Genomic DNA, 12,400 nt, shown 5'->3' with positions numbered 1-12,400 from the left:
CGCTGACGATGCTGACGATGCCTACGACGACGCTGACGATGCTGACGATGCTGACGACGCTGACGATGCCTACGACGACGCTGACGACGCTGACGACGCTGACGACGCTGACGACGCTGACGACGCTGACGCTGACGAAGCTGACGACGCTGACGACGCTGACGACGCTGACGACGCTGACGACGCTGACGACGCTGACGATGACGACGATGACGACGCTGACGACGCTGACGACGCTGACGATGACGACGCTGACGACGCTGACGACGCTGACGACGCTGACGACGCTGACGACGCTGACGATGACGACGCTGACGACGCTGATGACGCTGACGACGCTGACGACGCTGACGATGCTGACGATGACGATGCTGACGACGCTGACGACGCTGACGACGCTGACGACGCTGATGACGCTGACGACACTGACGATGACGATGCTGACGATGCTAACAACAACGACGCCGACGATGACAACGCCCACACGCTTTTCGCTTTGCATGCAGACTCTCTTTTAAAACGCAATCAGAAATGAGATTGATGGCTTATAATGTGGAAATCAGAATCCGAATATTTTTTTAGACCGGAGGAGCTTGTCAAGCTCTTTTTTTTTTTACAGATGTCCAGTTGGGGCTGGGCAAGAACGTCACAGGGGTGGGGGGGAGTACGAAACAAAAACATTCGGTCAACGTTGAACGAACTTTAAACCAGCGGTTCTCTCGTCCGTGGGTCGTGCGGGCTTTTCGGCATGGTTACTGTGCAGCATACAATTCACGGGGAGCATCGGCGCCGAGTTTCGAAACACATGCCTTACGTGCACAAAGTATACTCGTACCGCAACATGAGAAACACGCCTTACTCACACAAAATATTATCATACAACAACATGACACACTTTCCGTACCAACACAACACATTCTGATACACGGCACGAAAAAGAAATGCTTACCAGAAAGCACACGAATACACAACGTGAAACGCATACCTTTCTAGCACCGCAGTGACTAAGTCGCATGGACATGTGTCCTCTAGGTATTGTGGCCAAAGTCACCTTGGTTGTGTGTTTGGGATGGAGGGTGGTCATGGAGGAGGGGGGGGGCAATGTAGGAGACCCAGTGGTCTGTAGAAACCCACCGTTTTTAATTAACGTTCAACGCCCACACAGAGCGAGGGACGATTCGGTCTGCTTTTTGTCTGTCACGTGTTCTACTCTGGGTCTCACCCTCTGTGTATACGAGGCGAGGCCAGGGCTTCATTGAACTAATTTCCTCCATGTTGTCCAGCACCCCTCCAACTGGCCGCAGACAGTGGTCATGGGGTCTTCACCAAACTGGCAACTGATGCCAGTGCTAATTAACGTGCCAACATTTTTTTTTACTTGACTATGGCATGGGGCCGACATTCAACAATGGAGTCCACGTGGCCCACATTATGTTTAACATTCCAAAAGTCAAGACAGTACTAAGTTTGAGATTGGTTCTTTTGCAAACGATACGGTCCATCAAGACAAGTGGATAAACATTGCGTCTGCTTTACATTCGGGAACAATTGAATCGCGCCCGGTTTTCTGCAAGCCGTTAGCTTCTGCAGTTAAACAGTATTTAGACAAGTGGATATTTTTTCTCACTCAAAATGTTCTAAATGCACGTGCCTTTTATTCAATTACTATATTACGTAAACTTTTACATGTCTCCTCATGTAATTATTTATGACAAAAGTTGCATTTGCGAAATGTATGCATTATATTTATCCCTCTGCGTTTTCCATGCTGGCTCTGTTGCACATAACTTTTGCTTCTGCGCTGGGTATGCTTTCTAAACTCAGGTTTCCCTTGATTAATAATAAAAAAATAGACTTTAACCCTCAAAGGGATTTTATCTGATTATCCATAAAGCACTTGAGCGTAAGTAATGCTAAAATGCTTCTCATCCTGTTGCTGCCACTTTCGACTTTTGTTACATTGAATATCTTCTAAGAAAAACTAACCATTGATGTTTTGAATGGGTCATGAATAATTATCAGACGTATTTCCCAATGCAATTCGGTGCATTTCAAAGCACCGCGTTGACAATTGACCTTTCATTTTGCAAGCATTTTACATGTGGGTCATGCATATCCAACCTTTAAAAATAATACAAAATATTCAGAATCTAATTTTAATGAAAGCTACATTATTAACCAGTGGCACATTTATTCAGCCTCACCTGGTGCTTGGTCCCCCTGGTTGACGGTGCAGTTTGCGTGCATCGCAGGTTTAGCTCCCTGTGGCGTAATGGTCAGATAATGGAATTGCAATGCAGAGGTTTTCCAGTTCCATTACATCTCCTGGCACGGCAGTTGAAACAAAGGGCGATGTTTCTCAAATCACGCCCGCCTCTGTCCACCCAGCAGTACATATATATATGTATAAAAGTGCATCAGAGTTGATCGGCAGGTCGCGTACGGTGGGGCAAAGTGTGGGTACGCCCACGTCCCCCAACACACTTGGCCAGCGGGGTTAGAGTAGACCAAGTAACCTCTCGCGTTCGCTTCACCGGAGGCATTTCTACCAGCAGTAGAATGAGCAGGCAATTGCATGGCTGCACCTTTTAACCTTTCGCAGTCTAATACGCCGGCGTTGCTCCTTGGGCATGCATGTGATTAAAGGTCCTGTCCTCTAATTGATTCATCGGTCACCCTTTATTGCCGTCTGTTTGCCGTATCATCTTCTGGAACAAGAGCCATGCCCCGCCAGTCCCTCTCGCTCGCATCTCACTCTCTCGCTGTGTTCCTCCACAGGGTTCGCAGCCTGTCAAAAACACGCAGTGCGGTTTTGGAGCCCTGAAACTGGAGGCAAGTGTTTTCATCACCTGATTTAGTTACGCAACACGCGCGCACACACAGATGTTTTCGGGAATTCTGCCCAGGGTTGCTGATGGTCAACGCGCTGGACTTGCAATTCAGAGTTCGTCGTTTCGATTCGGTCTGCCGGAGCGGCAGTTGAAGCGCTGGACCACACGTTCCTTGAATCGCCCCAGCCCCGGCGTCCGTCACGCGCAGCACGGTTTAAAGTGGTTCCACCACACTCTTTGGGTCTTTCGGTAAAGTCGCGTAAATAGAAAAATAATGAAAAAAATCACGACGTTTCGATCGCAACACAAGCAATCGTCATAGGAGAGGCCACGAGACTCTCGAGATGGGGGCTCTCTAGAGCTCCCTCTAGCGGGCGGGCCTTCCGTCAGCAGTGGTGTGAGCAAACAATTGCAGCGCTGCACCTTCACCTTTTACCATTACACACGTGTATAGGCAGTGGGCGCAGACCTTTGAAAACACTCATTGCCATTAAGACTGCTGTTATAGTGGCCAAATATGCTGATGGCTGACATATTAGGACACTCTTTTTTTAAATAACAGAGAGGGAAGGTGTTAGGAAGTGTTGATAGGCCCTATAACACCGTGGAGTGTAGCGGGGAAGAGCGGTAGTGCAGTGGTTCATTTCCTTTGGTCTGAACCCGGTGACCTTAGTTTGGTTCCCAGGCATGGCTAACATGTGGCGAGTGACATCAGATCCTGCCCTGGTCAACTTCGCCATCGTTCGCTGACCAACGCAGCGTGGGGGGAGGCCATCATCCAGCAATGTATTCACTCGGGCTGAAAGCTACTTTCACCACTTTCTCATCGCTCTGTTGCATAACACAGCGATGAGCATAAGGCAGACCCATTTCTACAAACCACGCTGTCTCGGACCATCTTTACAGGTTATTAAACATCGTCACCGTTGGTGAGATTTTGAACTGCAAAGTCGCTTTAATTCCTCCCTATTATTTGACGAGTCGTTCTGTAATATTTTTTTCATTTCTAATCCGGTGTGAACGGTGACGGTGGCGAGTTGTTTTGGTCTTCGCATGTACACTGCTGCCAACGGTGCAGTCCCTTGCACAAATTCGTTGGGCAGCGCGAGTCTGTACACAGCAATGAATGTTATTACATTCGAGAGAGGAGGGGGCATTTCAAGATGCTTGGTTCCTCATGTCAAGAGGCATCTGTTGCAGCGTTTGGGACACAAAAATTTAATTTGGTATGGGTGATTTGTTTGTATGTGGGCTGCTTGCAATGAATGGGCAGAGCAACAGAATAATTAGGTTTGATCTGATTCTCTCCACAGCTCTCAGTGGTATAAATAATATGTTGTTATTTTCCATTACCGGGCTAAATGTCACGCATTATTTTTTTAATATGGTGAATAATAAAAATACATTCATCTTTTTCTGGTTACCATTTTTGTGCAGTATGTATGCATTTGAGGTGGGCCGGTGGCATAGTGGTTTGCACGCACTGTGTTTTTAAATCCAGCAAACTGAGTTTGATTCCCGGCCGGGGTCTAACATCATTGGTGAGTGATGCCTGGCTCTCCCCCACTTTCACCAACCTGCACATGGCAAGCATGGTGAAGCATGATCAAACATCCTTCATCCAGCAGTGGATCGACATGGCTGTACATACACGCATGGAATTAGTCCAATATCATATATGAAATGTAACGTGTTTTTGTTAACGGAGGTTTGTGTGTTCGTGTTGAGGAGAAATAATGTATCGGTTCATACACTGCGCTATATTACCTCAGTGGCCTGAGACTGATTCATGGCCATGCATTACAATAGCACCATCAACCTGGCCTGGACTTCTACGAGGTTAACTCTGCCTAAAAGATAACAACCCACTGCACTGTCAATATCTGTACAAGAGAGGCAAAGACAACAGGGAGTGGATTATGCTGGCCCCACCACCCCTTCGTTTGCTATTTTAACCTCAATAGTCACTCACGAATGTCACGGTAAACCAGGAGTCTATCTGAACAAGGTGAAACAATGGTATCTTTGGCAATATTTCTAAATGTAATACCTTAGACTTGCCATGGGCACGTGTGTGTGTGTGTGTGTGCATCGCTCCTTTGCACTCGATTGTTGCTGGGGGGCAGAGGAGCGATGCTCACAACAACGAACAGCGCTCCGGGGCTGATTCAACAATCTGGCAACAGCGGGGAGCACAGGTGGTACAATTGGCCAGGTCATCTCAATCGGCTAACTCGTAACACCTGGGTCTTTCCCGTGACCTCCTGCAAGCAAGCCTTCCAACACTTCACGTGTCGGCCTCAAAGAATGCACTTGGCCTGGTACAAGCGCTTGTGGTGACAGCACCACCACTTAATGGCGAATGGCGCCTGTGTGGTTGCCGCTCTTGACGCTGCTGCTGCTGCTGCTGCTGTTGTGACCTGGTGTCTGCTCCCGTGTGTGCGTGTGTGTGCGTGTGTGTGCGTGCGTGTGTGTGCGTGCGTGCGTGCGAATGTGCAGCGGCTGCAGCTACGGGGTCAGATCTACACGCGGGGCTGCGTGGACGCGCTGCTCATCTGGCTCATCGACCACTACACCGTCATGGCCGCCATCCTGATGGGCTTCCTCGTGCCTCAGGTTAGAGGGCTCCCTCTGGCATTGAACATGTCCCGACATTCCAATTGGACATGACCACCCCGACAATCCTCTCCGGCACTGTGCGGTTGCCGTTTTTGCTGCTGTTGTTGACATTTTCAGTTTCTATCACTGTTGTAAAGCAAAGGAATGCCAGCACAATCACCACCGCCATTAGCAGTTCCTATTTCTGTCACTGACATAATCAGCACCATCATTAACCGGAATTTTTTTTAATCGACAACATAATTAGGCATGTCACATTACATTTCATCATCATCATCATCATCAATGATTACACCGTTTTTGGATGAAGGCATCCCCATGCTGTTGCCATTTCACAAAGTGCTATGAGTCCAACATCCATCTCACCTAACAGAGGAGCCGATTCATCTTCTTGGTTTTTTCGGTAAGTCACGTAGAATGGAAAAAATAAAATAATAATAATAAAACATAATAAAATAATTCTCACGACGTTTCGGCCACAACGCAAGCAGCCGTCCTCAGGTGAAGAACAGGTATGTCGAGAAGTCAGACTCTGAGGACGGCTGCTTGCGTTGTGGCCGAAACGTCGTGAGAATAATTTTATTATGTTTTATTTTTGTTATTTTATTATTTCCATTCTTCGTGACTTTACCGAAAGAACCAAGAACATGAATCCCTGCAGTCACGAAAGCTTTAAATCGAGAGGAGCCGATCTCATTGCTCCAACTCTGCAGCGTTCATCACAATCGTCATGGGCGTGTTTTCTCCTTCGGCTGCCATTCCATCACCAGTTTTGTCCATGAGTCATCAACCCTTTTGGAGATGTGTCCTGCCCATGGCCAATTTCTAAGTAAAAAATGTACCAGTACGTGCCATTTGTATCGTGACCTATATAGCCACGATTGTCACCAAGGTCTGTACCAGTATATATCTGTACCATCATAGGACACCCATTAAACGGAGCCTAACAGCTTTTGGCGGCGCTTCCTGCTGAAATTAATGAAATCTTATCTAAATCTATACATCTATTTTCCTTAGCGGTCTGTAATTTGTGTTTGTTCCCTTATCCATGTGTTCCCCTTTCTCTCTCGAGTGTTATTCTAAGCGTGTATTTGTCTCCGCTTCCTTGCACATCCTTGCAGCATTTGTTCCGTATTCTCTGTCAGTGCCCCTGTTGCCGTAACCCATATTTCGTCAGCGGGTAATAAACACCAGGTGGATACTTCCATCTCTTGCCGTGACACCGTTATCACAATCGGGACAAAATTGTGGGGGAGAAAAAAAACTACAAGAGCAGAAGAAGATCACCAATAATAGAGGTTTTTGGGTGGTAGATCGTGTAAATATATAAATGTGTCGTTAAACCGCCACCACCCGACAAAGCCAATTAGTAAGGTTCGTCACGTAAACAGAACGTGGCCAATTCGTTACCAGTACAGCACACCGGTGTGTGTTGGAGAGCCAAGCCACAACATTTACAATCTGAGTACGACGTTTCACCAGTAATTACAACTAGCCTCGTCAAGCACACGCCGATTTGCTGTACTAGTAACGATGTTCTGTTAACGTGACGAACCTCACTAATTGGTTGTGCCGGGTGGTGGCAAGTAATGTGGCTTTGTTTGCATTGCAGCTTGCCGGCATAATTCTGTCGTGGTGCTACATCGGACGGCTAGAGGACATCATTCTGCAGAACGAGCAGCAAAAGCAAGAAGAAGCTCGTGATGCGTTCATAGAGGAAGCAGAGGCGTGAACAGAAGACGTCGCATACTGTGTTGCACTGCACGCACGACCACGCACGTGTGCGTACACGAACGCACGCACGCACGCACGTACGTATGTACGCACGCACGTATACACTCCAGCATTCATACGCACAAGCGCCATGACAAAGATCTACATCGCAACAGTTGTAAAATAAAAAAATAATGCTCATATCGCTCTGGTATATATTAATAAAACGTGTGCAAGTGTGTGTAACATGCCTATATGAATAATTGGGAGAATTTTGTTTCATTTTATTTAATAGAAAGTCGTAATATTTCCCGCACCTCCAATTCGCGAGGTTGACTATGTACGGTGCGAAAGAAGTTCAGCATACATTACAACTTGTACTGTTTGAATAGCAGAGGCAAGTTTTACATAAAAAAAAAAGTGCTGAAAAGCTCCGATGCTTTTCCAATGCTTTTATTCTATTTCCATCGCCGAGTTATCCCACGTGCACAATGTGAGTTATTTAATCAAGAATTTATTTGGGATGGAGGATATTAAGATGATATTACGGCAAAAAACACGCGCAAGGACTTTGTAGTTGCCATTAAAAACACACCGGATTTTACAAACAAACTATAGAATAGTCTAAAAACCTACCTCCCAATGTTTTGCTCTTTCATGATCACGTCAAAATAGAAAATGTGCTTTGAACAAGTCCATTTCCAAAATGTCACATTTTATATACATTTCATTTTTAGTACGAATGTGAGTCTTGATTTGTTGCGCGTATGCGCCACTTCCAACGCAGTATCACAAAAAGTCATCGTCAATCATCGTCATTTTACATAATTGCGAATCTTTGTTGTCACATTGTGCAAGATGAGTCTCCCAAGCTGCTTTTACTCACTGCATGTTTGCCTCTCCGTGAAAAATGAGACACCGCTTCAAACCGCGTCTCTCTCTCTCTGACTTCACCAAATACCACTGGAAGCTCCCTGCATTCACGCCACACGTCTTGACTTGCATGCAAATGATCATGGTGGGCTTTTTTTTGTGTTCACATTTTTTTGTTTTGTTTTAAAGTTGTTGGTTGAATGGCGTTCATGAGCTCACACATCTGTGTGAAGCTGCCCCCCCCTTCCCCAACTCGATGATGGCTAAGAGACACACTTTTATACGTGTTTTAAATTAAATTATAATGCACCCGTCGGCAAACTATTAATGCCTATTTAATTATTCAATCGGGGCAAGTAATGTTTTGTTAATTGTGGCACAATTGCTTGGGGGTCCTTTCCAGGAGCATTTAATGGAGACTTTTACTCCACACGATGTGGCACGTGGCCTTTTAATTAACAGCAGGGCTTTGAGATTTAAATGTTTAATACCCGATTAATGACTTGACTTTGAAATAAAAAAGTAATGGATCACTGTGTTTTAGTCGAAAGGTCTGTCAACATGTATTGGAACTGGTTGCGCTGTTTTGCCTACTAACTCATCGCGGTTAGACTTCTATTTAACTAGTTCAACAAAGTTATAAGCGGCCTTATTTAACCAACTAATGTCACGCATAATTTCACTTGACGAATCCACGCACATTTGTGCGTAGATCTATAATGCAGTGAAATTGGTGCGTGATTATTTCGCATGCTGCTTTTCAATATAGCGCACGATCATTTAGGGGCTCAATTTTTCTGACAATGCGGCAGGAATGTTTCATCACCGATCAGTACCAAGCTGTGCGCAATATGCGGCACTCTACCTGCTACAATTGCCGAGTGCAAGGCAGCGCAATGCTCCTTCAGAAATGTTTCACTTTTAAAATCTATGCCCAGAGTGATGAAGGCCTTGCCTCGCCATCTCGTCCCAATGACCAGGGCCAGGTTAATCTTCTTGGTTCTTTCGGTAAAGTCACGTAGAATGGAAATAATAAAATAATATACGCTGCCAAGCCTGGTGGTGTTCATTCAGACGCTGTCTTTCTGACAGACCTGTTCTTCACCTGAGGACGGCTGCTTGCGTTGTGGCCGAAACGTCGTGAGAATTATTTTATTATGTTTTATTTTTATTATTTTCACTGTACGTGACTTTACCGAAAGAACCAAGAAGATGAATCCCTGCAGTCACGAAAGCTTTACATCGAAATTCAGGGCCAGGTTGATGAAGGAGAGAGTGGGTTTAGGGGCAGGTTCGCATATCGCCACTGATGATAGCCGTGGCTAGGAATCGAACTCGCAGCACCGGACTCAGAAAGCGATTCGCGAGCCACCGTTTCATCGCTCCACTTGTGTCCGGTCGCGTGCACCCCGTACACGGTGTGCCACACGTGCGTTTTAACAAGAAACATAAGCGTACGCATTGCCTCCTTCGCATCTGTCCCTCTGCAGGAAATATTAAGAGTAATTTAGACACCTATCAGCGCCCACAGCCTTCTGGGAGTGCAGTATTTGAGCAAGATCTTTTCAACACAAGGAAACTGGACTCTTGTTGACATTTAATGTCTCGTAAGCAGTCGGGCTTGCTTGAACCAATGCTGGTGACCGGGTTAGGTGTGTACTGTATCGGGAATTTGTTTTGGTTTGGATATTCACCGACAACACTAATGATTATTTTATTTCTGTTTGTTGCTCATCCAATTAGCACCCCGCACCTCCGATTAATACGGTTGGCTACGTACGGTGCGAAAGCTGTTGAACATAACGTCCATATGTTCGTATGTACACAGGAAATGGTAACATGTTCCGTACCGAAATAATCCCGGTGGCATTTTGGGACAATGGCTCTTTGTAGCCCTCGAAAGGTACCTTGAAAAATGTTGATGTAATACGAAGAAAGGGCATTATTGCCCTAAGACATTTCCCATGATATACTTTTCCTTTTAAGGCCTCCGTGTTGTCATTGGCGAATGTGAGTTGTGTTTTTTCGTGATTGTGTACCATTGCACACACAGGGTCACCAAATAATTTATTGTGAAAAAAAATAACCTGCTTTCCCTTGTTACCCAGGCATCTCGCTGAAATCTCAATGGGCCCTGGCCGAGTAAAACACAGCCCACTTAGCAGTGCAGTATGTATGCATCGCCTGTCTGCTCCAACACATGCACACATATCATACCTGTGCACCGGCAACTCTTCTTTTCTGGGCCGCATGAATCATTTACTGCAAGACAGGCATTTAGATTGCATTGATGTCCATGATGGTGCTTTACCCAGGAAAGCTGCGCTCGAGTCTCATGACTTTTTTTCAGCAGGGCCCTGCCAAGTTTTTGCAGTCGGGGGGGGGGGGGGGTGCAATGATTGCCACGAATAATCACAATTGAGTAATCTGCGGTGCTACTCTTCAAATGTGGACCATGACGCCGGCAGTCAATGATAAATGATCCGCGCGCTCGCCTTCGAAGCGCTCTGCATTGCGACGTCACACACATGGCACACGTCTGTGGCCTCCATCCCATCAAGCGCTGCATTGATCGGTTTGGGAATCCATCAGCGCTCGGAGCGGTCCAGGGCATTCACCCTCGTGTGGTGGCCAACGCGGGGTCGCGTCGAACCGTGCGATGGGGGAACACAGCGGCCGCCTCCGTCGCATTGTGCACCACCACATGGGGGTAGCCAAACGTGGAGCGGGTGGGCACGTGACCGAGCCGGGGATTGAGGTACAGAAAAACAATTAAAGGTGCAGCCCTGCAATGAATTGCGAAAGCCATTGCTGGTGAAAACAAAAAAAAAACATCTGAACTTGAGGGATCTCTAGAGGGAGCCGCGACCGCGTGTTTTGCCCGACTCTTCCACGCCAGCGAGATGTCTTTGAAAGGGGATGGGAGTAGCGACACTTTATCCCACCACACGCAACCTTTCAGTCGACTGGTGTACCCATTAATTCTACCGGGGGGACAAAGGCGGGTGGCTAAGGATAACTGCCACGCCAGGAGATCAGACCGGCGACCTCTGATTTGTAAGTCGAGTGTGATGAACACAACACCAGGGGCAATGACATAACACCGCTGGCAAGGAATGCAAATTGGCTGCCCCCTTTCCAAATGCCCTCGTCAACAGTCCACTTGCGCCTGGGTCCCCTCTGCTCCGTGGATCCCGCTGTAATTGCGCTGGTCCTCTTACTTCGTTGCGACGAAACCGGTGGCGTGGTACCCAGCCGTGGCAGACAGTCTGGCTGTAGCCTCGGGGAGCTGAGGTCACATTCGCAGATGGCATAAGCAGCTGCTGTCAAAGACTTGTGTGATGCATCTTTATCAGTGCCAGCCAGCCAGCTTGCGTGGGTCTGGAATGATTTGTGTGTGTGTGTTCATTATACACAGGTCTCGTGGGGAAATATTTACCGCAAATCTGCCCCAGAAAATATGAAATTAAGCCCTGTGCGTGACCACGTCGCCCGAAATGCGCCCAGTCCCCCCCAGGGCCAATGCCTAAATGTCACCTATTATAGACATTTCCTTTTCAAGGCCACAGTGTTATTGACGAATGTGTTGAGTTGTTTTTTTTTATAGTTGAGCCCTGTGAGTAATTGGTTAGCAGAGTTCATGAGATGCGTGGAAGTTAGGAGATGGCAATACGGCACTAGAAGCTTGACTCGATCCATGCGGATGTTGGAGCGCTACCCAAGATCGATTGTGCGTGGGTTTTCTCCGGGCACGCTGGCTTTCCCCCACGCGTCACTCAATGAAGCCCTGCTGAACGCTCTTAAAACAGAGTCTTGAGGTTCCGTGTTGTTTAAAAGAGAAGAAATAAATGGCGTTGCACGCTGCGCTGTACATAGGTCTTGAATGGTGTATTTTCATCCTGCACAGGTGTTGAACAAACCACGTACACACACGCACCCATATTACGTGCTCTACATGGGGACTGAATGAATTCGCGTTTGCGTGTGCATTCCACAGGGGTATTGCGGTGTTTCCAACACGGCAATGCGATGTGCTTGCTATACACGGGTGGCGAGTGAATGGTGTGTGTCTTTGGGATGGGAAGCGTCAGTGTAACAGTTAGCGCGCCACGCACTTGTCGACCCGAGTTCGATTCCCTCTCAATGCCAAAACCAGTGACGATTTTATCTGAACCGATCCTGGGCCTCCGCTACGTCGACTCAGCCTCAAATGAGCACCTGGAGTGGTGTGTAAACATTGCCATTCGGGAGACAAAGGCGGCCGGGCGTGGTGCTCGCCACACGCCTCTCATGTGCCGTGCCACCTTCATAGGTGATGCCTAATGGCACTTGCCCCAACAGTCTGTTACATGCTATACGGGGAA

The 12,400-nt window shown here is 47.2% G+C and overlaps 1 protein-coding gene across 1 annotated transcript in view; it reads left to right on the top strand.

Annotated features, from left to right (window-relative positions):
* The window catches only part of LOC144720558 (tetraspanin-15-like), a 35,929-nt gene extending 27,355 nt beyond the window's left edge, over positions 1–8,574 (top strand). The window contains exons 6-8 of the mRNA XM_078597357.1: positions 2,779–2,832; positions 5,331–5,447; positions 7,063–8,574. Coding sequence (XP_078453483.1) covers positions 2,779–2,832; positions 5,331–5,447; positions 7,063–7,182 — 291 coding nt within the window. The 3' untranslated portion in view covers positions 7,183–8,574. The remainder of the gene's footprint in view (positions 1–2,778; positions 2,833–5,330; positions 5,448–7,062) is intronic.
* Positions 8,575–12,400: the final 3,826 nt, after the last annotated feature.

Source organism: Lampetra planeri, chromosome 9 (genome assembly GCF_965212315.1).
Source record: "Lampetra planeri chromosome 9, kcLamPlan1.2.h2, whole genome shotgun sequence".
Lineage (NCBI taxonomy): Eukaryota > Metazoa > Chordata > Hyperoartia > Petromyzontiformes > Petromyzontidae > Lampetra > Lampetra planeri.
The sequence above is the reverse complement of the archived record's forward strand: the minus strand, read 5'-3'. Positions and strand labels throughout refer to the sequence as shown.